The 24,291-nt window shown below is 39.5% G+C and overlaps 2 protein-coding genes across 2 annotated transcripts in view; one reads left to right on the top strand and one right to left on the bottom strand.

Moving 5' to 3' along the window:
* Window positions 1–21,787, top strand: part of ANKDD1A (ankyrin repeat and death domain containing 1A) — a 51,295-nt gene extending 29,508 nt beyond the window's left edge. The window contains exons 7-14 of the mRNA XM_074234400.1: window positions 693–791; window positions 3,801–3,899; window positions 6,914–7,012; window positions 7,756–7,854; window positions 8,367–8,462; window positions 9,894–10,095; window positions 17,916–18,047; window positions 18,733–21,787. Coding sequence (XP_074090501.1) covers window positions 693–791; window positions 3,801–3,899; window positions 6,914–7,012; window positions 7,756–7,854; window positions 8,367–8,462; window positions 9,894–10,095; window positions 17,916–18,047; window positions 18,733–18,794 — 888 coding nt within the window. The 3' untranslated portion in view covers window positions 18,795–21,787. The remainder of the gene's footprint in view (window positions 1–692; window positions 792–3,800; window positions 3,900–6,913; window positions 7,013–7,755; window positions 7,855–8,366; window positions 8,463–9,893; window positions 10,096–17,915; window positions 18,048–18,732) is intronic.
* SPG21 (SPG21 abhydrolase domain containing, maspardin) overlaps window positions 15,243–24,291 on the bottom strand; it is a 28,512-nt gene continuing 19,463 nt past the window's right edge. The window contains exons 8-9 of the mRNA XM_074234398.1: window positions 22,280–22,420; window positions 15,243–21,983 (exon numbers count right to left, since the gene is read on the bottom strand). Coding sequence (XP_074090499.1) covers window positions 21,864–21,983; window positions 22,280–22,420 — 261 coding nt within the window. The 3' untranslated portion in view covers window positions 15,243–21,863. The remainder of the gene's footprint in view (window positions 21,984–22,279; window positions 22,421–24,291) is intronic.

Raw genomic sequence — 24,291 nt, forward strand, 5'->3', positions numbered from 1 at the left:
TTACATTCTTTTTTTTTAAATTTTTAAAATTATTTCAATTTCTAATTAATTTTTTTTAAGGCAATGGGGTTGAGTTTACTTGCCCAAAATCACACAGCTAGGCAATTATTAAGTATCTAAGAACCAATTTGAAGTCAGGTCCTCTTGACCCCAGGGTTGGTATTCTATCCAGTGTGCCACCTAGCTGCCTCAATCTTGCATTCTAATAGGAAAATAAGTGTCAGAGGACCTTGAGATCTTTGTGTCTGGAATGCCTTCTGGATGAAGTGGGACTTGAGCTGGCCCATAAAGGCCAAGTAGGTTTTGGATAAGCAAAGAGCAGAGAAGGCATCCAGGATTGGGAAAGGTCATGAACAAAAGTACAGAGATAAAACTGACTATAGCATGGGCACAGGACAGTGAACAGATTAACCGAATCAGAGTGAAGCATGGTAAGTGATGAGTATTCTAATTAGGGATAAGGACTAAGACCTGTGATTTCATTACTATTGGAAACTCCTGTCAATGAAGACTGTCACCTCTGCAACTTAGTCTTAGAAAGTTTTTCAGAGCCCCAAAGGGCTAAATGACTGGTCTAGGGTCATACAGCCAGGGTATATCAGAGTCTGGAATTGAACTTGGGTCTTTTTGGCTTCATGGCTGGATTTCTCTTCTTGGTGACATGCTGCTACTGTCTCTCTCCTGTGTTTCAGGAAGGCTTGACTGCCCTGCATATGGCGACGGAGGGTGGCCACTTGGACTGTGTTCGGCTCCTGATTCAGGCTGGCAGTGAGATCAATGCCCAGACTCAGGTGACCCAACCTGCCCTGTTTTCAGCCTTTTTGGCTGTTGAACTCTATGCATTGTTGACTTTGCCTGATCCTCCTTCATTCTTTGTTCCATGACCATATAACAAATAGTTAAGGTTATCAAAATGAATGAATAAAGAGATGGATGCTTGATGTGAAAAACTGGATAATACAAGATTGCAGATTTTTTACTTGGAATGGACCTACTTGATCATCTGGTCCAACCCCCCCCCCATCTTTCATAAGAGGAAACTGAGGCCCAAAGGGTTAATGATTTGGAGGAGAGTGGGGAGGAAGAGAAGTTCAAGCCTAAGCACCTGAACTGTTTTTAGAGCTTTTGGCTTTGGGGGTGAGTGGGTTTATAACCTAAGTTGGGGCTGCCAAAATATCTCCAGAAGTCTAGCCAGAGGGGCTAATTCTCTCTTGGTCAGGGACATAACTATCTCTCAAGGGAGGAAGAAGATGACTTTGGGAGCAATAGATCCTAGTGCTAAAATGACTAGATTTATTTCTGCTGAGTATAGTGGTTCTGAAGATTAGTGTTCAATTTTGCTCCTTAAATAGCTGTGTGACACTGAACCCTTCTCTTAACCTGTCTCAGTTTCCTAATCTAGCTGAGCTAGATAGCCATGGTATAATGGAAAGAAGATGGGTTCGCAAGTTCAGAGGATCTTGTTTCCAACCGTAAGACCTAGTAGGGTTGGATGACTTAAGAGTTCAGTCCTCTTTATTTTACAGATAAGGAAGCTGAGAAAGAAATTCAGTGACTTGCCCAGGTCATACAGCTAATAAGTATCTGAGACTGAATTTGAATAATAGGTCTTTGTAACCCAAGGTCCCCATTCTGTCCTCCTCTGATGTTACTACTGGACAAGTTCCTTAAAACACCTTTGAAGTTTAGTTTCATCATTTGTAAAATAAGAATTATATCCATGATTTGATAACCCTGGGATCTTTAGGGGTACTTTTAGCCATAAAACCTGTGTATTTCAGGATGCAGGACAGTATCACATCCCCTGGTGGTCCATACCTGGGTCTCAGTGCTTGATGTGACAATTATAAGACACAAGGTAGGAAGGGAAATGAGGACTTGGAGACTGGGACCAGAGGGTATGATTCTGCCTGAGTCCTATGGGGCAGGAGACTTAAGGGTAAATTGGCCAGTTCACAAGCATCCCAGTGTTTCTTTGGCAGGAAGAGAGTTCAAGTGAAAGATGAAGCCAAGACTCTGGAAATTAGTCACTTAAAGACTTTCCAAACATAAACACTAATCTATTTTCTCAATGAAGGCAAAGCAGGAGATGATCTAAGGCAATGATTTAGAGATAGTTCAACATTCAATGCTGCTGAGACAGAGACAGACCAAAAGGATACAGTGAACTTGAAACTGTAAATAATATTAATTTCATACTTTTTTATAATGCCTACTATAGCCAGGCACTGTGCTAAGTAAGCTCTTTAAAAATATTATTTCACCTAAAAAAAATATTACTTCAGGGGTGGCTAGGTGGCGTGGTGGATAAAGCACCAGCTCTGGAGTCAGGAGTACCTGGGTTCAAATCTGGTCTTGGACATTTAACAATTACCTAGCTGTGTGGCCTTGGGCAAGCCACTTAACCCCATTTGCCTTGCAAAAAAAAATAACCTAAAAAAAAAATATATATATATATATATATTGTTGATCCTCTCAACAACCCTGGGAAATAGGTCCTATTATCCCCAGGAAACTGAAGCAAACAGGTTAAGTGCCTTGCCCACAGTCACACAGCTAGTAAGTATCTGAGGCTAGATCTGAACTTGTCTTCCTGATTCCAGCCCTTTAATCATTAAATCACCTAAAGAACCTCAGTGAATCTTATCTCAGCGATCTGTAGTCAATGAAGGCAAAGTATTGCTATTCCTGTTTTATAGTCAAGAAAACTGATATTAACTCAGTTGCTTAGGGCCCACAACTAGTTAGTGGCAAAGTAGAGAATATTTATATATATATTTTTAGGCATAGGATTGACTTTTTCTTTTGTTTGACTCTCCTATATCCCATCTTTCCAAAGCACATAACATACACATACATACATACATACATACACACACACATACACAGACATGCACACTTCTTGTGACCAGTGTACATGAATCTTTGAGAATGCTGGGAGGCAGGCTGTGGCCATGAAATAGAATGGAATAGGGGCGGCTAGGTGGTGCAGTGGATAGAGCACCGATCCTGGAGTCAGAAGTACCTGGGTTCAAATCTGACCTCAGACACTTAATAACTACCTAGCTGTGTAGCCTTGGGTAAGCCACTTAACCCCATTTTGCCTTGAAAAAACCTAAAAAAAATAAGAAATAGAATGGAATGGAATCCAGTTTGTCTCATCAGTATTATAATACAAATGGAAAATGCAAAAATATAATGGAATTAATACTTGATTTGGGGTAAGAGGAGCTGGGTTCAAATTCATACATTCAACATTATTAAATACTTACTGGGAAAAGAGTCACAGATTAGAGAAGATGTAGTCTTCACTCTTCTGTAGCTTTCAGTCGGCCAATGGGCATCTTCAAAGTGCTTACTGTATAATAAGCACTGTGCTAAAAGCTGGGGAGTCATAGAAGAGTTAATAAAAACAGCCCTAGTTGTGAAGATTTTTTTGTTGTTGTTGTTTTTGTAAGGCAGTGGGGTTAAGTGACTTGTCTAAGGTCACACAGCTAGGCAATTAGTGTCTGAGCCTGGATTTGAACTCAGGTCCTCCTCATTCCAGGGCCAGTGCTCTATCCACTGTGCCAGCTAGCTGCCCCAGAAGTATATTCTAATGGATAACATGCAAATAACTATAGGTAAACAAGACATATCAGTCCACATGGGATGTGGTCAGAGAGGGAAGGCGCTAATAGCTGAAGAGAGGGAGGGGAAGGCTTCCTGCAGGAAAAGATATAACTTTCCCATGTAGCTACAAATGCTACTTTTTAAATATGAATTCAGGAATCATGCCACATTTCTGTTACTTCCATTAGAAACAAATGAATTGCCTTCACTATGCTGCCCTTCATGGCTTTGAGGACATTGCTCAAGCACTCATTGATGCCAGGATCAACATAGATGCTGCAAATCATGTAAGTGGTTGGTTTTTTAAAAATTAAAAAAATCTTGTATGCATTGAATTGGCATTGGAAATGTTGAGTGGAAAACTGGCTTTCATTGCATGCATGAAATCTCATGGTGAAACTTGGATGCCATTTTCCATAGGGTTTTTGTGCCTTAGAGACTCCATTTTGTAAGAGGAAAAAAATTATTTATTAAAGTGTCTTAAAATTAGCAAAGCTTTAGATATATTCTAGTAACAGAACTAAAGGGATGATGCTCATTTTATAGTGGAAGAAATAGGTTAAGTGGATTGCCTAAGGTACACATAGCCAATAAGCATCAGAGTTGAGATTTGAACCGAGGTCTTCATGTACATGTGTCTGTGTGAATAATATATATACATGGGTGTATATGCATAAATGCACTCGTGTGTATATATTAAAAAGTATGTGTGTGTATATATAAATGTATAAACTATATATGTGTGATTGCAGGTATATGTATTTATAATTGCATATATGTATATATGTATATAAATGTGTGTGATTTTATTGTGTGGGGAGCTTCTGTTGAGAAACACCTCTACCAATGCAGAGTTAAAATATATACTCTTGGAGAGCCATAGTGGGACACTGAGTCAGTTGTGTTAGAGGCCGGCTTGAACCTAGGACTTCCTGACGCCAAGACCAGCTCCACATACAGGCTGCTGAGCTGCTTCTCATAATATATTCACACATATATGTATATATACATATACATATATACATATATATATAATAGTGTTAACTCAAGAACCATGTCCTATTTCATCTTTGTATCTTCAGCTAGGATAGCAAACCAGTCCAGTATCTTTGCCAAGAAAACCTGGATGGAGTCACAAGACTTTGGACACATATTGAACAACAATCTTCAACACCCTGCACTTAGTAAACACTTGATGAATTATATTGACTTGAGGGAAAACTAAATGTAGTGAAAAGGGGGCTGCATCAGGAGTCTGATGACCTGGATTCCATTTTTTTGGATAAGCCCGCCAATAGTGCTTCATCAATAAACAAGAGGGTTGACCAAGACTTCATAGGGTCCCTTTGGCTTTGAAGTTCTGATTGGTTGACAGCATCACTAATTGAAAGATTGTAAAGAGTTTTTTAAGGGGAAAAGGAAATCTTGTCTGTGGAGTTATACTAATGGAAAATGAGCTAGAACAGGGGAGATAAGTTAAACCAACAAAAGAATCAGAATAAGCATTTATTTATTAATATTATAATTTATATTTATGAAGTATCAGAGTAAGAATTTATTGAATAAGTACCTTCTTTGTGGTAGGCCCTGCAATACAAAGACAGAAATGAAGCAATCCCTGCCTGCAAGGAGCTTACATTCTATTGGGGGAATCAACATGTGTAAGAATATACAAAAATAGTTTTCATAAATCCAATATCATTGGAGAAAGGTAAGGCACTAGTACCTAGGGATGAGGAAAGGACACAGAGGAGGTGTCTGAGGGACTTTAAGGATGCTCAAATACTTCTTGATTACCTGAAAGATAAAATACAGCAAAGGAAAATGGAATCCTTTCCAGAGATCTTCCAAAAGAGACCTTGATGCAGATAGTTTAGGTATCATGGCAGGGTAACAAAATGAGACTAGGTGAGAGCTCTTCTAGCTTGACTATTTTATGAACTTTGGGAGATCAGAAAAAGATGAATTGTGGTAGTAGCATTAGTAGTAGTAGTAGTAGTGGTGGTGGTTGTTGTATAAGGGTCTATTTGGTCTTAAAGGACATACTATAAAAATTAAGTATATGTTACCTTATATTGTTATGAGGCTTTGTGGGACAGGTAGGATTTGAATGAAGTCTTGACTACCTTGAATTGGGGAGGGGAGGAGATGGTATTGTAGGCAGGGAATAATGTCTAGGGTGAAATATATATGGTATATTCTAGGTATAAGGGAACTAGCCTTTCTAAAGTAGAATGTAAACTGGGAGAACAGTAGATGAGAGCAGAAGGCTTTGGGATATGGGATTAATTCTGGAAGTGTGGGGCTACAACCTCTCCAAGTCATAGTCCTTTCATTTGTATAATGAAGTGATTGAACTAGGTGCTTTTACAATTTTTTTTTTCAATTTTAGAGGCTATAAATCTATGATTTTAATTCCCTAATTCCCAGCTGTTCATTATGGAAGTAGGAAGATATTAATTGTGGGGCACACCTGTAAACCCTACTAGGGTGGGTTGAAGCCAGTGGATGGTATGAAGGTAGGGAGTTCTTAGCTTCAATAGTGCTAATGCAATTAATGAGATGTCCATTAAGTCCCTGAGAGGAGTGGGCCATCAGACTCTTTTAGAAGGAGCTAAACATGCTATGCTGTGAGATTGGGCCCTTGAATCTGTACCATACCTCAATAAACAAACAACTCAAACTCAAAACCTTAAGTAGGGAAGTGAGAGAGGAGACACATTTATGAAGGCATACTATGCACTAATCATTCTACTAAGTACTTTGTGTCTCACAACCTTAGGAGACAAGTGCTGCTATTATTTCCATTTCACAGGTGAGGAAACTGAGGCAGGCACAGGGCACTTGCCGAGGTCTATACAGCTATGAAATGTCTAAGTTGGATTTGAACTTGGAATTTCCTGGTTCCAAGTGCCCTATTTACTGGGCTGCCTAGTGGCTTATTTCATAGTACTTTGCCTTTGCTCTGAAATCAGTGTTTCTTCAACTGTATTCACATTGGTTTTTTTCCCCAGTAGAATATAAGCTGTTTCATTTTTGCCTTTCATCTGTAGCATCTAACATAGGGCTTGGCCATAGTAGGAGCTTTAACAAATGCAAACTTAAGTTGAATTTTGTCTACATTTGTGATAGATTTTCTTAGGATTGTTAGCCTGAAGTGAGGAAGGCAGCCTCAGACTTAGGCTTAGGGCTTCATATTTCAGCGTTGCTACTGTCTTTGGCCACTTGGGCCACAAGCCCAATGCAAAAGCTGGTTCTGACTTGTGAGCTTCTTGGGCTCACCGATGTGATTTCTTCACAGCAAAATGCATCTCCCATCCACATTGCAGTGCTGAACAACTTCCCTTCCATAGTCAGACTCCTCATTGAGGCAGGAATCGACCTTGATGTCACCGACAATGTAAGTTTTTCTCTCCTTTGCAGATGATAAGCGACCAATGATCATTTTGCTATTTGGAATTTGGCAATTACCTGACGGCATAGCTTTGCATTTGGAGTAATTTTCTTTTCCTTATTTTGTTTCCATTAATAAAAATCTATTTTCTCTCCCTTTGACATCCCTCTTCCCCCACCCCCATATGAGAAATCTCAGTCAAAATGAAATTTCAAGTAATTGTTGGAGAAAAAAGGTCCAACTTACTATTAAAATGTTTGCTCAGCTATAAATATGGTTGTTTTCTGACTCTTATTGCTATCTACATGACCTACATTATACATGCAATGTCTGAAAGTGGGACAGTTTGTTCCATTTGGGCTGATTGTTTGCTTTATCTTATGGCAGATGCCTGAAGTCCTTGTTCTGTCAGTGGAAAGCCAAAAACCACATTTTGATTCCAGGGACTTAAATATTGCAATGAGAGAATGTGTTAAAGCCAAAAATGCTGGTTATATAGGGGCTCCTAATAAGACCATTCACAACTTTGTCTAGTTATCTTTTTTTTTTTTTGCTCAATTCGAAAAAAGCTAGCCTACAGATACAGTATTTAACAAAAACTTCAATGCCTAATCAGAGTACCAATGGTCATTGCAAAGCTTGGCTTCCTTAGTTCAGGGTCATCTCACTGCTCCACTCTTTACTCCCAAGTTTTAATAGCTTTTGTTCTGAAATTCATGTATCTTTTATCATGTTATTTTCTCAAACAGAGGCAACAGACTCCCCTCCACATTGCTGCTGAGAATGCGAGACAAGATATAGCAGAAATGATCCTCCTCGCAGGAGTGAACTTAAATTTGACAGATAAGGTGGACTCTCCAATCACAATCTTGTTATTAATGCACTGATCCTTTACCTGCTGCCAGAAGCCAGGTCTCATGGTAGATACACCATAAGCTACATTCCCCTGGCAAGGGATCATTTAGGCTATCTGAGGCTGGATTTTAACTCCCATCCTCCTGACTTCAGGGTTGGCACTTTACCCACTGCACTATCTAGCTAGCTGCAAGTCATTTTAGATCCCTGATTCTATTTTCCCACTACAAAAAAAGTGATTAAAAACTTGTACTGTGATAATTATCAAAAAAATGCTCTTTTTTAAGGAAAAGGCTTTAAGTGGTATAACAATTCTCATGAATATTCTTATTAAAAACATCTAATTTTGTACCTAAAGAAATCTTTCATTTCCTATTCTCTAGTACAGAAAGTAAATGTTGTCCTTTCAATGAAAGGGGTTTATAAGGGAAACTAAAAATTTTCTCACATTTTCATTTTATATATAAAAATAAATGTAGTAATGCAATTTGTTCTTCAATTCTAGCAAGGAAAAACATCATTGGATGTCGCTGCTCGTGGCAACCATATCAGTTTGGTAGATATGATCATAAAAGCAGATCGATTTTACAAATGGGAACAGGTAGGAAAGTTCCCCACTGTTGGTGTGTAGAAAACAGGAATCATGTTTTGAGATGGAACCTGGTCAGTCAGCCAATACTGCCTCTGAAGAGATGTATGTATAGGTCAGGGATGGGAAAAAGAAACAGAAAATTGGAATGATCACCTACTACCCACTCCTCCCATTTTAACAAACTTCCTTAAATAAATGAAATGTGCTTATGGAACAGATGGCATTGAGGCTGGACAGGGACATGAGTGTCTTATTTCCTATCCTGTCTTCAAGGCAAATTAGATCCATCAAAGTGCTTCTAATACTAGGTACTAGGTTTGAAAATCAGGGCAACTGAGGCAGAAGAGTAGGAATTGGCATTTTAGACAATCAGTTGACAAGATCCAGATAGAATTTAGAATGCAGGGTCAGAAATAAGGACTAAAGATATTATCCTTATTTACAGATGATAAAGAACTTTAAAGGATAAAAAAAAGATTTGCCTAAATTGTCTGATATCAGAGAATGGTAAAAACACAACCTGTGATGACCATCTTGAAAATGAGCCAATTTCTATCTCATGAAGCATCTTTTGGGGTATGAGTCAGTCCCGGGGTTTGGCTAACTAACCCAGGACTTTCATGAAGGAGTAAATGAGACCAAGTTAGAGAAATGGTAAAGGATATGTGTGAGGGGATAGTAATACTTCTGATATTACAGTTGTGTGGTCTTTAGTGAGTGCCTTATCCACGGAGGATAACCCTGTAGATCTTTATTTCACAAAGGGTTTTGCAAATATCAAAATCTCATGCAATGGAAAGTTTAAAGTAATTTGCCTTTCAGCAGTATGTTTGTGAGACAAGATTTGAACCTGTCTTCCTTACTCCAAGCTCTGCTTTCTTTCTTCTACATCATTATGCCTTCCACATTATATAGTCTAGATATTCAATAAATAATTGTCAAATTGAAAAAAAATCTTATGCAAATTATCAGTTGTAATTAGGATGATATTCATTTTGGTTAAAAAAATTAAAGTCATGAGACTAAATTTACAGCTAATTTCTTTCATTGTTGTATTGAAACATTTTAACATGGCTTTCATTTCTCAATGCCTTCCCTTTTCCCAAGGAACTTTTCATTTGTTTTCCTTAAAGCCTCTTCTATTTAAAATGTCAGAGAACATATTTGATCAGATTAGATGTAAGGAATTCTAGATTACTGAGAGTATTCAAACACAAACTAGATGACCACTTGCAGAGATAGCACAGAAGCAACTCACCACAAGTCCTACCCAACAGTGACTATGGTCTCATGACTGGCATCAGCCTCCCCAAAGTTGGGGCACTCAGCGGTTTTTTTTTTAAACAGTTCTTTTCTGGCCAAGTAGATCTAGTCCCATGATTTCCTTTTGATAGGCTATTTGCACTTTTCACATCATCAGCTTCTATTCTGCCACTGCAGGACAACCTCAGAACTGACTCTGATTCTTGGGCTGTGAAACCCTTAACCTTTAAGCAGGACCATGGACTGGAAACTCAGCACATCCGTTCAGTAATGTGGCGCTTAGCCATCAAATACCTCAAGCACAATGACTGGAAGAAGCTGGCGCATTATTGGAAGTTTACTGATGCACACATTCATGCTGTTGAACAGCAATGGACAGGTACTTATTACACACTAACTCACATTTCTGGGGGGGAACCTTTTATTTCTGTGATGCACTGAAAGAATGGCAGGTCAAGAGTCATTGGGCTTAGTTTTTTTTGTACCTGTTTTGGTGTTCTGGCTATCTGACCTTCAGCATGAAAATAATTTCTTTCTCCTGGGCTTTCTCATGGCACCATGTATACAACATGGGTTTGCCACAGGTTACATCTCTATTAGAGTGATGTGTGGGTGTCTTATTTTTTCTTGGTGTCCCCATCTTGAGGGAATATACTTGTGACATGACTTGAGAGTCTAACAAAACATTCACTGAATGATTTGGGTCTGCCTTAGAACCAGGATAGACCATACCATGACTACTCTATTTCTAAAATCCATTATGAGGAAGGAACATATGGTTATGAAGAAATTTAATTTATTTTGGTAAAAGTGTTCCCCTCCCCCGGTACCATTTAAAAATAAAATGCTCAGTTTTTTTAAGCCTGTGCTAAATTTAACCAAAGACTCAGATTTCTCTGCTTCCTGTAGTTTAGTAATGGTAATATATAATAACTGCTTTATACATAAATGAATTGTTACAAAATCTATATTGATCCTGTGGTTAAAATGAAGGCTAAACAGATGCATTGAAAAAAACTCAAGAGTGGAGATTGAGTAGGGGCGGCTAGGTGGTGTAGTGGATAAAGCACTGGCCTTGGAGTCAGGAGTACCTGGGTTCAAATCCGGTCTCAGACACTTAATAATTACCTAGCTGTGTGGCCTTGGGCAAGCCACTTAGCCCCATTTGCCTTGCAAAAAAAAAGTGGAGATTGGGACAATAAACACATGTATATATAAAATTTATATTTTTTTATATAAAAATAACATTTCCTTTCTTAATGAGCATTAATATATCTTTGATATTGGCATGTCAGCAAGCTACAACTCTTTGTTATATAACCCAGTTCTAAGTGGTGCTAGTGAGGATATAATTTCATGCCACGAGCCTCATCTCCCATTCTCCAGCAATAACTACTGATGACCAAAAGAGTTCTATCCCATATTATAAATGAAGAAACCAAGGCCCAGGAAGGTAGACTTGTCTCTCTGGTTGGGAAGCTAGGGAACAGCCTACCAGGGCTCAATCCCTGGGCTCCATGTTCCAGATGAGGACTGTCTCTCCCCTTTCCCCTACTATTTCCCCCTTACAGACTGAACACAGCACTAACTGGCCTTTGAAATAAAATGTACAATATCTGCCAACAAAAGTAGTCTTGAGCCAGGACACACACGGATAAACAACTCCTTCTTAGTGACAATATTCCCTAATTTACCCCATTGAAACTTTCTTATTTCACTAGGATAACCTTCCTCTTCTAGTTATATAGCTGCAGAAACCTGCAGCCATCTCTGCCTTAATGCCCCACCTACAAAACAATACTTAAATCTAATTTTTTCATTGAACAAAATTCTATTTTCTATCCCTCATCTTCAATTAAAAAAAATAACTCAATAACCTTTGCAAGAAATATGCAAATTGTTTGCTTGACACCTTCGCCTATCAGAAGTTAGGTAGCATCAATAATCATCAGTCTGATTCTATCTCTACTACACTTCTTAGATCTGCTATCACTCATCTTTCAACCTTTTACTACTCCTTGATTGAATTATTGCTTTTTTTTCTTTTTTTATTCTCATTTTGTACAATTTTTTTTTACATTAATAAAATATTCTTGTTTAAGAGTAAACAAAATACCCCCCACCATGAATATAGACTTGCTTGGGCGATAAAGGGGAGAGGAAAAAAAATTAAAATAAAAAAAATAATAGTAATAATTGTAGTTATGGCCAGGTAGCGCAATGGACGAAGCACTAGCCCTGGAGCCACGAGCACCTGAACCCACATCCAGCCATCCGATCCCCACTGCCCTGCAAAAACCAAAAAGAAGGGGAAAAAAAGACCCAAAATAAAATAAAATAGTAATCATAGTAAGGGTGGCTGGGTGGCAGACAGAGCATTGGCCCCTGAGCCAGGAGCACCCGGGTCCAAATCCAGCCTTAGACACCCAAAGATCACCCTGCTATGTGGCCCCAGGCAGGCCACGCAGCCCCATTTGCCCTATACCCTCCCCCAAATAATAATAGTAAAAAATGTGCTTCAGTCTTTGTTTCAACACCAACAACTCTGTCATGGGTGGATCACATTCTTTAAAGTTGCTTCCATATTTTTCCAATGTTGCCATTGCTGATCACAACTCCCTCCTTTCTTATTTCTCCACTACCACGTACTATATTTTCTCTCTCCTTTCACTCTGACTCTGCTGTAGGGTAGCTGAGTGGTGCAGCAGACAGATCCCTGGTCCTGGGGCCAAGAAGCCCTGAGCCCCCATACCACCCCTTAGGCCCAGAATCCACCTGGCCCTATGGTCCTGGACAGGACTTCCAATCCCAGTCCCTTGTAAGAAATAAAAAAGAAAATGTGTTATATCTGACCACTCTCCCCCCATGGTCCATCCTCTCCTCCTTTATTTACATCCCCACCCCTTCCCCCTGCTCCCCCACCTCCTTCTTACTCCAGATGTCTATACCCCATTGAGTATATTTGCTGTTTCCTCTCCTAGCCACCTCTGATGAGAGCGAAGATTCCCTCATTCCCCCTTGCCTTCCCCCTTCCCTATCATTGCAATAGCTCATTGTAATAAAGAAAAATCTTATTATATGAAATATCTTGGCCTATTTCCCCTCTCCTTTTTCTTTCTCCCATTACATTTCCCTTTTTTTCTATTGACTCCATTTTTACACCATATTTTATCTTCAAATTCAGCTTTCTCCTGTGCTTCAAGTATAAAAGCTCCCTCTACCTGCTCTATTAACTGAGAAGGTTCATATGAGTATTATCAGTGTCATTTTTCTATGCAGGAATACATGCAGTTCATCAACATTAAGTCCCTCATATTTTCCCCCTCTCCTCCAATCTCCATGCTTCACCTGAGTCCTGTATCTGAAGATCAAACCTTCTGTTCAGCTCTGGCCATTCCAAAAGGAACCTTTGAAATTCCCCTGGTTCATTGAAAGTCCATCATTTTCCCTGGAAGAGGACATTCAGCCTTGCTGGGTAGTTCATTCTTGGCTGCATTCTAAGCTCTTTTGCCTTCCGGTATATTATATTCCAAGCCCTACGAGCTTCCAATGTAGTTGCTGCTAAGTCCTGTGTGATCCTGACTGCAGCTCCACGATATTTGAACTGTGTCCTTCTGGCTGATTGTAATATTTTCTCTTTGACTTGGGAGTTCTGGAACTTGGCTATAATATTCCTAGGGGTTGGTTTTTTGGGATCTCTTTCTCGGGGGGGGGGGGAGCGGTGGATTCTCTCCATTTCTATTTTGCCCTCTGCTTCTAGAATATCAGGGCAATTTTCCTGTAGTAATTCTCTGAAAATGATGTCAAGGCTCTTTTTCTGATCATGACTTTCAGGTATTCCAATAATTTTTAAATTATCTTTCCTAAGTCTGTTTTCCATATCAGTTGTTTTTTCAATGAGATATTTCACATTTTCTTCTAATTTTTCATTTTTTTTAGTTTTGAAGTATTGATTCCTGATTTCTGGTAAATTCATCAATCTCCCTGAATTCTATTCTTTGTCTGAAGGATTTGTTCTCCTCAGAGTTTTCTTATCTCTTTTTCCATCTGTCCAGTTTTGCTTTTTAAGGCATTCTTCTCAATAACTTTTTGAACTTGTTTTATCCATTTGACCTAAGCTGGCTTTTAACATGTTATTTTCTTCAGCATTTTTTTTTTGGATTTTATTGACTAAGCTGCTGACTTCATTTTCATGTTTTTCCTGCATCTCTCTCCTTTCTTTTCCCAGTTTTTCTTCCAACTCCCTCATTTGATTTTCAGTCTTTTTTTGAGCTCTGTCATAGCCTGAGCCCAATTTCTGTTTTTTCTTGGAGTCTTTAGATGCAGGAGCTTGTGCTTCCTCATCTTCAGACTGAGTATTTTGATCCTTCTTGGGCTCATTTGCAAAATATTTCTCAATGGTCTTCCTCTTGTTTCTTTGCTTGCTCATTTCCCAGCCTGGGCCTGGTTTTGGGGTGCTTCCTGAGCTTTTGGGACACTCCCACAAGGGTCTCAGAGTGTGAGGCTCTGCCCTCCCTCCTGGTCTGTGAATGACCATAAGCACCCCCCTCTGCCATGGGGCTGAGGTGGGGGTGGCCCTGTTGTTCTGTGGGGGGCCTAGACTGTGATCAGGATCTGAATGTGGTCAGAACCCCAGAGTCCTGTTCCAGAGGCAGAGGACAGAGCTCATAAATCTCTCTCTCTTCACTCCCCTCCCTCAGCTCAATGGGCTCATGCCCTGGGGGCTCCAGCTTATGGGCTCTGGGCTGCCGAAAGACCAAGCTGCTGGCTGTGTGCCCTGAGGGCTGGGCTCCACGTGCTTGCTCTGGCAGAGGACCCCTGCTGTTCCCCCACTTTGTGCCGGTGCTCGCCAGGGTGCAGCTCAGGAGACTCCCCCGCTGCTGTGAGCTGCAGCTCCCAGCGCCCTGGGGCTGCCTCCGGGAGGCTGAAGTTCTTTCACTCAGGCGGGCCACCCCTCCAACCCCGGGGAGCAGAGCGTTTCTGCTCTTTTCCAGGTTACCTTGAATGGGAGAACTGCCTCAGTGGGTCCCTTTGTGGGTTCTGTCTCTCGAAAGTTTAGTTAGAGTCCTTAGTTTCAAGTTTTATCACAGAGCGCCTAAGACTGGATCACTTCTTGTCCACCCCTTAGGATGAATTACTGCTTTTTTCAATGAAAGAGTTTATTTATTTTGAGTTTTACAAATTTACCCCTGTTCTTGTTTCCCTCCCCCCCACTCCCCCCCACAGAAGGCAGTCTGTTAGTCTTTATATTGTTTCCATGGTGTGCATTGAGGTAAGTGGAATGTGATGAGAGAGAAATCATATCCTTAAGGAAGAAAAATAAAGTATAAGAGATAGCAAAATTACATAATAAGATGTTTTTTTACCCCCCTAAATTAAAGGTAACAGTCTTTGGTGTTTGTTCAAACTCCACAATTCTTTCTCTGGATACAGATGGTATTTTCCATCGTAGACAGCCCCAAATTGTCCCTGATTGTTGTTGCACTGATAGAGTGAGTAAGTCCATCAAAGATGATGATCATCCCCCCCCCCCCCCCCCCGTTGCTATTAGGGTATACGATGTTTTTCTGGTTCTGCTCATCTTGCTCAGCATTTGACTGAATTATCGTAAAAACCTCCTAAATGATTTCCTCTATCTAGTTTGTTCCCCAAACTTTAGAACTACCAAAATGATCTTCCTAAAGCACAAATTTTGACCAGTTACTCCCTTACTCAAAAAATATCCCTGGATTGATTCCAACTGCCTCTAGGATAAAAAAGATTCCTTAAATGGGCACTGAAGGTTCCATTCTACCTTTCCAGCTCTCACATTATCTTTCCCTAATGTAAGGTATCACAAGAAAAGCTATCTCCCACCTCTGGATAGTCACAAAAGACATCCTCATGACTGGAGAACACTCCCTCCTCACCTCTACCTTTTAGCTTTCATCTCCAAGATTAGTTCCTTAATCTCCACGAGTTTTTACTGCTTTCTCTCTCAAATAAGTCCCCAAACCCTTTCATCTCTCCTTTGCCCTTTTTTTACTACCTCATATATTATCTATATCTTCTGTATCTGAACTATATCTTTTCAGTAGAAAGCAAGCTTGGAAGCACACATTATTTCATTTTTAAATTCTCAGTATTGACTATAGTCCAGTGAACATATGTAGGCCTTCAAATCAGGCTGAACTTTGTTTATGGGGTCTCTGGATGTAATCTCAAGGACAAATAAAACAATAAACTGAAAAGCATATCAAATGAAGAGAAGCTCTGGAAGCCAGACTGTCATGATGGGTCTATGGGCTTAGCCAACAATTCTGTTACTGGTGTGGTTTGTCTAAAATGGCTGTAAAAGGAATCCTTCTATTAGGGAAAACATGGCCCCCAGAGAACCAGAGCCCCCACTTTAATATGTACTCTGTTGACAACAAATTTTGCTTTTTTTAAGTACCTACAAGGCTGGGACTTATGGGGGATACCAAGTCTAAGTTAGGATTCTTGTCCTTGAGGCACTTAACAGTATATCTCGGGAGACAAGAGCCCTGGAAAAGTTGAATTAGAATTAAATAATTATAAGGTTCTGTGTACTAAGTACCAAATAAATGGAACCAATTACAAAGGCTTGGAGGAAACAAATGGTGAAAGGAGATGAACAACAAACTATAAAATAATCTTTTTTTTTGAAAATTTTTTTATTTATTTAAGGCAATGGGGTTAAGTGACCTGCCCCAACAAACTATAAACACATGAAAAAAACTCCAACCTCACCTGTAACCAACTAGAATAAAAACAGCTGAGGCATATCCAGAACTTCAAGAACTGGCAACAATAATAAAGAGGATAGGGGTAGCTAGGTGGCGCAGAGAATAGAGCACTGGCCCTGGAGTCAAGAGGACCCGAGTTCAAATCCATCCTCAGACACTTCTTAATCCTCTGGCTGTGTGACCTTGGGCAAGTCACTTAACCCCACTGCCTTGCAAAAAAAAATGAAGGACAAATAAAGAGGACAAAACTCTGAGGGAAACAGATTAGCTATAGTTGGTACACAAATAGTCTGTAGAGGACCTAACAAAAATGGAAAAACTGACAAAATTATCTCCATTATCCCACTGTTGGAAAAACCCAAGAAGTCACTGAAAAGGGAAAAAAAAAGAAGCAATCTATAAATGATCCTGGTAGCTGTATTCTAAGCCACAGCAGAAAAAAATCATGTCAACAAATGAAATGCCTAGTAGCTGAAGAAAGATCGAGTAACCTGTAACGTAGCAATGGATCTGACTATTAAGAATGACAAAGGATTATAGAGAAATATGATAAACTGTACACAACATAATACAAAGCAGGATAGCATACACAAAGATTAAAAGTAAATCCTAACACTTGGCTCTTTTGGTCCAACACTTCCCAGTCTGGCCCAAATCAGATTAAAACATGATTGGGATATATCACAAAATAAATAAAAACACAACACAACAAAATGTTAATGTATGGTTTTCCAAGTCCATATATGGCTTATGGGGACCCTAACATACAGTTCAGTGGCCCCCATTTCTATTTAAGAGCAGCTAGATGATGCAGTGGATAGAGTTCCAGGCTCTGAGTAGAGAAGACTCACCTTTCTGAATTTAAATGTGGACTTGGATACTATCTGTGATCCTGGGGCAAGTCAATGAACTCTGCCTCTGCTACTTCATTTTGTAAAATGAACTTGAGAAGCAAATGGTAAATCAAACCAGTATCTTTGCTAAGAAATCCCCAAATAGGGTCACAGAGAATCAGACATAACTGAAATGACCAAACAATAAAATTTCTATTTGAGTTGGACACCCCTATTCCAAGACAGATATGAATTCACAATCAGATGAGAAAGGGATTTAGCTACTGAGAAGTTGATATTGTTTAAGTACATTTTTGTTATGGTTTGGGATCTAGTGCATAATGAGTTAATAGAAAGCGAAGTAAACTCATAGTAAAAATTATTTCAGGGGAAGAGATTACTGTGGACTGAAGTGATCTGAGAGTCTTGGGATTAAGGTCCACGGAGGACCTTGACCTTCATGGGAAGACTTGCCTTTTTTCGCCCTCATCTCTCTATGAGCCATATCTTATTTCTCCTTAAAGAGTTGTTGGGTATTAGCTGAAAACAGATTCTGAAATTGCTGTTCGTACTGAATTATTGCTGAGTTGTTTTTTCTTCCTGTTCTCCACTGTCACCAGGTACTAAGAGTTACCGGGAACATGGCCACAGAATGCTTCTTATTTGGCTCCATGGTGTAATCATGGCAGCTGAAAACCCAAACAAAGGACTCTATGAAGGGCTCGTGGGAATTGGCAGACGAGATCTAGCTGGTAAAATTTACCCTCAGCAAATTCATCTAAAGCACTGGTATCCCTTGGCAAATCTGATAATTCAATTACTTTTCTATATAGCTCCATAGGTAGTGTGCTTGGCAGGGGCAGCTTGAATCTGGAACATCACCAGGTGTCCTTAAGATGCCTTTACAAAGGAAACTTGATACAAGACATTAGAGCACCAGAGGAGAGGGCTAGACATAGGTTTAAGTCCTGGCTATGCTGATTTGCTCTGAAGTGATTTTGAGGAAGTCACTTTATATGAGCTATTTGCTTCCAACAATGAGGTCATTTTTCTTTTCTTTTTTTTTTCCCGGGGGGGGGGGATGAAGGGGGCATACATTTTTTACAAGGTTTTATAGAGGGTAATGATATACCATTGGCACAATGAACTATTTATTACCTTTCTATTGCTTTTCTAGTGTGCTTTTCCTCCTGCTCTCCACTTCTTATATTCCTATAAGGATAATATTTTCTTCTCATTCAGAAATGCAATTATAATATTCCTTCTCAGAACAAGTCAGATTATACACACATGAGTTTAATCTGTCCTTTGGGCGAAGAAAGCACAATAAAGAAATAATAAGTTTCAGATTATGAACAGTTCATTAAACAGTTCTGCAAAGTGGATCAGAGCCTTCCAGAAACATAAAGGAATAAAATTCCTTGTCTTCTTTTACAGAAAACATCAGAAAGAAAGCAAATGCAGACTCCAGTTCCTCCAAGAAGTGCACAATGATGTAAATTGAGTCATAAGGAACTTGGGGATAGAAAAACCCTACAGAAAAGTGTCACTGAACCCAGAACATCAAGATTGCTGCAGGGAAGTTGCAGTTCAGTGGCCCCTTCAAGGGTCTGTGCAGGACTTTGTTCTAGAAACCAGTCACTGTAAATGGCTGCATGAACAGGTTATGGCACACCCTGGGCTTTGGAACCCTACAAAACTGATCACTTTGATCTTATTACTGCTGCCTGCTTACCCCACAACTGTTAGTATTTATATGCTAGTATGTCTATTTTATCAGGTTTGGAAGGGAGGACACTCCTTGTTAACTGCTACTCAAGAATACTCCTTTCCAGAGTTTTGCTGAAAGAGGACTGGCCAGGACAGGTTGTTATGAAGTGACACAGATAATAAGGCTAGAAAAAAATTATAAAGGTCATTTTGAATCTATCAGCTCCAACATTTATGAACATCAGAGCTGCAGAGTTGTGTAAGAATTCAGAAATATGCTTGAAATTTACAGGTCCAATTTTTGCTTTACTGCATAATTATTCCACAGAGGGAGATTAAGGGGATTATTTCTTAGGAAAGTAAATACACTGACAACTAATTAAACCTTTCTCTGCTGGCAAAAGTTGCTCATTAGGGCAAAGATCCAAAAATGGGAAAGAATTTTCAAGGAATCATTGAGCTCAGACCTTTCCTCACTTTTTTTTATAAACACAAAGAAACTGATCCCATGGCTAGTTAGCAGAGTTGGGATGAGGATTAGATCTGCTGAACCCACCAAGTCACATGTAGTTGTGAGGAAAGTCTATTCCCTCAAGTGGTTTTTTCCTTTCTCCCTTGCAATGCAAAAAAGACCCCTGGGCAAAAGGGGGAAGGCAAAAGGCAAACATGTGGTTTTGCCTTGACTGCTGGCCATGTAACCCATGCAGACACTGAGTTCTCCAAGTTTTATGTATCACCACAAAACCTAGATCATAAGGGATTCAGATCTCCTAGTAAGATGAATTTTAAAATAGTCCTCTAATTTTTTAAACAGGAAAAAGCTATTCAATAAAGTCATTTCCTTTAAATTCAAGACTAACATCTCGATTAGGGATTCTATAGTAAAACTTTTGAGTTGGACAAGTAGGTATGAATTAATCTAAACACAACAGCTACTCTAAATTTCCTCTCAGCTCCCACTGACAAGTATTTTATTCACTCACTCACTCATTCATCCATTTATTTATTTATTTATTGTTGCAAGGAAATGGGGTCAAGTGACTTGCTCACACAACTTGGTAATTATTGTCTGACATTACATTTGAACTCAGGTCCTCCTGATTCCAGGGCCAGTGATCTATCCACTGTGCCACCTAGGTGACTCTCCCATAAACAGTGCAGAGTACTGCCCCATGCCATCATGCCTGATGTTCACAGCAGCTTCCATCAGCATTGTCACAGTTTCCAGAAATGTACAGAAGAGGAGAACTTTCTAAGTCTGAGGCTGGTCCTCTGTCCACTACAACAGTCTAACTTGCTCAAAGGCAACTGTTTCATTGTATCCTTGGACTTTCCAGGTTCCGAGACGAAAATGATACCTGAATATAAATGAGGACTTGTATATTTTTCTGCACTGTCATATTAATTATTCCTGAGAGAAATTCACCACAGGTCACATTTCCCAATAGCTGGGAGTTAGTTCTCATCACCTAAATGAGAAGTTACTGCCTGGGAATAGCAGAAACACAATAAAAAACTATGCATTATTTTAGTAGTTATCTACAAAAAGAACCCTTTTTAGTTTGTGCAAAAAGACAACGTAAGCAGGCTATCAAAGCAGACACCACAGAAGTCATCAGGTGTTATTTAACCCTTGCTTTACAGCCACCAAGAGAAAAGTAAGAGCCAATGTGTTGATACCTATGTTTGAAAAGGCACCATCAAGAGATTCTGTCTCAATACCATTGTGGCTATTTAGCACCATCTTTAATCATGTGCTTTATGTGTCCTCAACACAGATTCAGTCCCCTCCACAATGATTCTGAAGCACAATGTTCTAATAAGGGAGCAAAATTCAACTCAAAACTTTCCTTTAATTATGAGGAGGGCTGGTTCCTAAAGTATACCATTATAAGTAGAAGTGAGTAAGAAGTTGAAAGTCAAGAGTATTCAGCTGACTATAATCAACTTTTTCTCGAGATTAGATGCCTGCAGATACTGAAGCCAGACCTGACTCAACCTGGTCGCCTCTCATTGTTTGGAAACTGGCAGGCAGGACCTCTTTCCCTCTTCACAAAGAAAATAAGTGACAGAAGAAGCAAATTTTCCTTTTGAATGAGTTTTTCAACAACACTGACACCATACATTTCCCCTTAAAGATATAACCCACCAATATAAATGATCATGCTGGGATTCCTATTCAGACACAATTACAAAGATCATTTGATAATCAGACAGTAACAGATCAACTTTAAGGAAAGCCCTCTGTCTACATGGCAGCCGCAGCAATTATGATAAAGAAGGCCACTTCTTGAAATTGATGTTTTATTCAAAATGACTATAGTAGCTGGAAAGATGACAGCTAAAAAAGCCCAAACATTTTGTTTTGATTAGAAATAAAGCAGAGGTGGATGGTAGCCTTGGCACCTTAACAAGTTTTAACAAAAAATAGATAAAAAATAATCAATAAGCTTCTAGTACACAATCTGAATTTGCAATATTTACAGCTAAAGCATTTAAAAAACACTCCAAAACTCCTCAAATTAATTTTCCCTTAAATGCAGAGGTGAAGACTTTTGGTAGCAAAAATTTTCACGATTCTTAAAATAGGAGGCTTCAAACATATTCCTTTAAATTCAAAAGCTAAAAGTAAAACCAAAAAAGATGCAGTTACACTGGCTTGGAAAGTTCACTGGCATCAGTAATGCATTTTACAGAATAATCAGTCCTATTTCAGAAGCCCAGTGATGATGGGCTAACAACAAACCCCTGTCCCCTCAAAAATCCACATTCCAAAAACAAAGAGGCAGATTGGAAAGCCCTGATTGTACCGAAAGCCAGGACGATGGATTCATTGTCAATCTACAAACAGCCCCAATCTATGAGTCTTCTTGACCACTGATATTAAGGCTTCCCTTTTGTACTTCAAGTTCTTCGGCACTGACCATAGAGGGATCAATGGCTGCATATTTTGTTCCATGAAACTGCAGTAAATGGATCTGTAGAAATGTAAAGAGGAGCTATATTTAAATGGCTGTATTATAGGGAATATTTTTTTTGTGGGTTTTTTAAAAAGATACCATTTAATCATCATCATATCTGATTCTACAAAAAGTTTTCCCAGACTCCCTAATTTACACCTTACAATTAAAATGTTCAATGAACAACAACCTTAAGGTTGCTCTTCAAATATCAGAAAAATCTAATTTTCCTCAAAACAACCCAATGTTTCCAATTGCTGGCCTCCACTTCCACATTAGTGGAATGTTTCGGAAGTCCCCTTGTTGGGACTTACCTGTACATAAAGGTTCACTTCAGCACTTCTACAAAGGTAAGGAAAATTGCCTCCAGTTTTAAGATGTGCTCTCCTAGCACTGGGGTATAATTTGTACATTTCTTCTTTAGCTTCAGTTGAAAGGGCACTCTGGTCAAATACCTTTGAAAAAAAGGAGAAAAGCTAAAACTACAGATGTATGTAATCAAGTCTCTTCAAATGATGGGAACTATCACAAAATAGGACACTAGTTTTTCCCTCTGAAGCATTCCTGTCAAAGTGACCTACAAACTACATGTGCCATTTCCCATACAAGACATTCCATTTCCTATCTTTGTACAGGCTCTCTTCAACATCTGGAATTTTCTTTCCTATACCTCATTAGGAATCACTAATGCCCTTCAATGTTCACCTCAAGTGCTATCTGCTTTAAGAGCTCTTTTCTGATATCCTCAGTTTTTAGTTTTTAATAGTTATTATTTCTACCCATCTGTTGCAATTACTCTGATTTTACTTTGCAAAAATTTTGCTGTTATTCTTCTATATACATGCTTCCATCAGTAGAATGAAAGCTCCTTGAGTAGGCAGGGACTGCTTTTGACCTTATACCTCCAGCATAAGTTTTTTTTAAAGTTTTAATATTTATTCTCATTTTGTACAAATGTTTTTTACACATTAATAAAATATTCTTGTTTAAGAGTAAACAAAATACCCCCCAAAAAAATATAGACTTGCTTGAGTGATAAAGGGGAGAAAAAAATGAAAATTAAAAAAAATAATAGTAATAATTGTAGGTATGGCCAGGTGGCACAGTGGACAGAGCACCAGCCCTGGAGTCAGGAGTACCCGAGTCCATATCCGGCCCCGTACACCCAACAATCACCCAGCTGTGTGACGTGGAAGTCACCCCAACCCCACTGCCCTGCAAAAACCAAAAAAAAAAAGACCCAAAATAAAATAGTAATAATAGGGGGTGGCTGGGTGGCGGACAGAGCACTGGCCCTTGAGCCAGGAGCATCCAGGTCCAAATCTGGCCTCAGACACCCAAAGATCACCCTGCTATATGGCCCCAGGCAGGCCACCCAGCCCCATTTGCCCTGCACCCTCCAAAATAATAATAATAATAAAAAATGTGCTTCAGTCTGTGTTCCAACACCACCAACTCTGTCATGGGTAGATCACATTCTTTATGATAAGTCCATCACAAAAGTTGCTTCCATATTTTTCCACCATTGCCATTGCGATCACAATTCCCTCCTTTTGTATTTCTCCATTACCATGTACTATATTTTCTCTCTCCTTTCACTCTGACTCTGCTGTAGGGTAGCTGAGTAGTGCAGCAGACAGATCCCTGGTCCTGGGGCCAAGAGGCCCTGAGCCCCCCTACCACCCCTTAGGCCCAGCATCCACTTGACCCTATGGTCCCGGACAGGCCATCCAATCCCAGCCCCTTTCAAGAAGTAAAAAAGAAAATGTGTTATATCTGACCACTCCCCCCCCCATGGTCTATCCTCTCCTCCTTCATTCACTTTCCCCTGTCCCCCGCTTCTTTACTCCAGATGTCTATACCCCATTGAGTATATATGCTGTTTCCTCTCCTAACCACTCTGATGAGAGCGAAGATTCCCTCATTCCCCCTTGCCTTCCCCCTTCCCTATCATTGCAATAGCTCATTGTAATAAAGAAAAATCTTATTATATGAAATATCTTGGCCTATTCCCCCTGTCCTTTTTCTTTCTCCCATTACATTTCCCTTTTTTCTGTTGACTCCATTTTCACACCATATTTTATCTTCAAATTCAGCTTTCTCCTGTGCTTCATCTATAAAAGCTCCTTCTACCTGCTCTGTTAATTGAGAAGGTTCATGAGTATTATCAGTATCATTTTTTCTATACAGGAATACATGCAGTTTGTCATCATTCAGTCCCTTATATTTTCCCCTTCTCCTCCAATCTCTATGCTTCACCTGAGTCCTGTACCTGAAGATCAAACCTTCTGTTCAGCTCTGGCCATTCCAACAGGAACATTTGAAA

Source organism: Macrotis lagotis, chromosome 4, assembly GCF_037893015.1.
Source record: "Macrotis lagotis isolate mMagLag1 chromosome 4, bilby.v1.9.chrom.fasta, whole genome shotgun sequence".
In the NCBI taxonomy this organism is placed as follows: domain Eukaryota; kingdom Metazoa; phylum Chordata; class Mammalia; order Peramelemorphia; family Peramelidae; genus Macrotis; species Macrotis lagotis.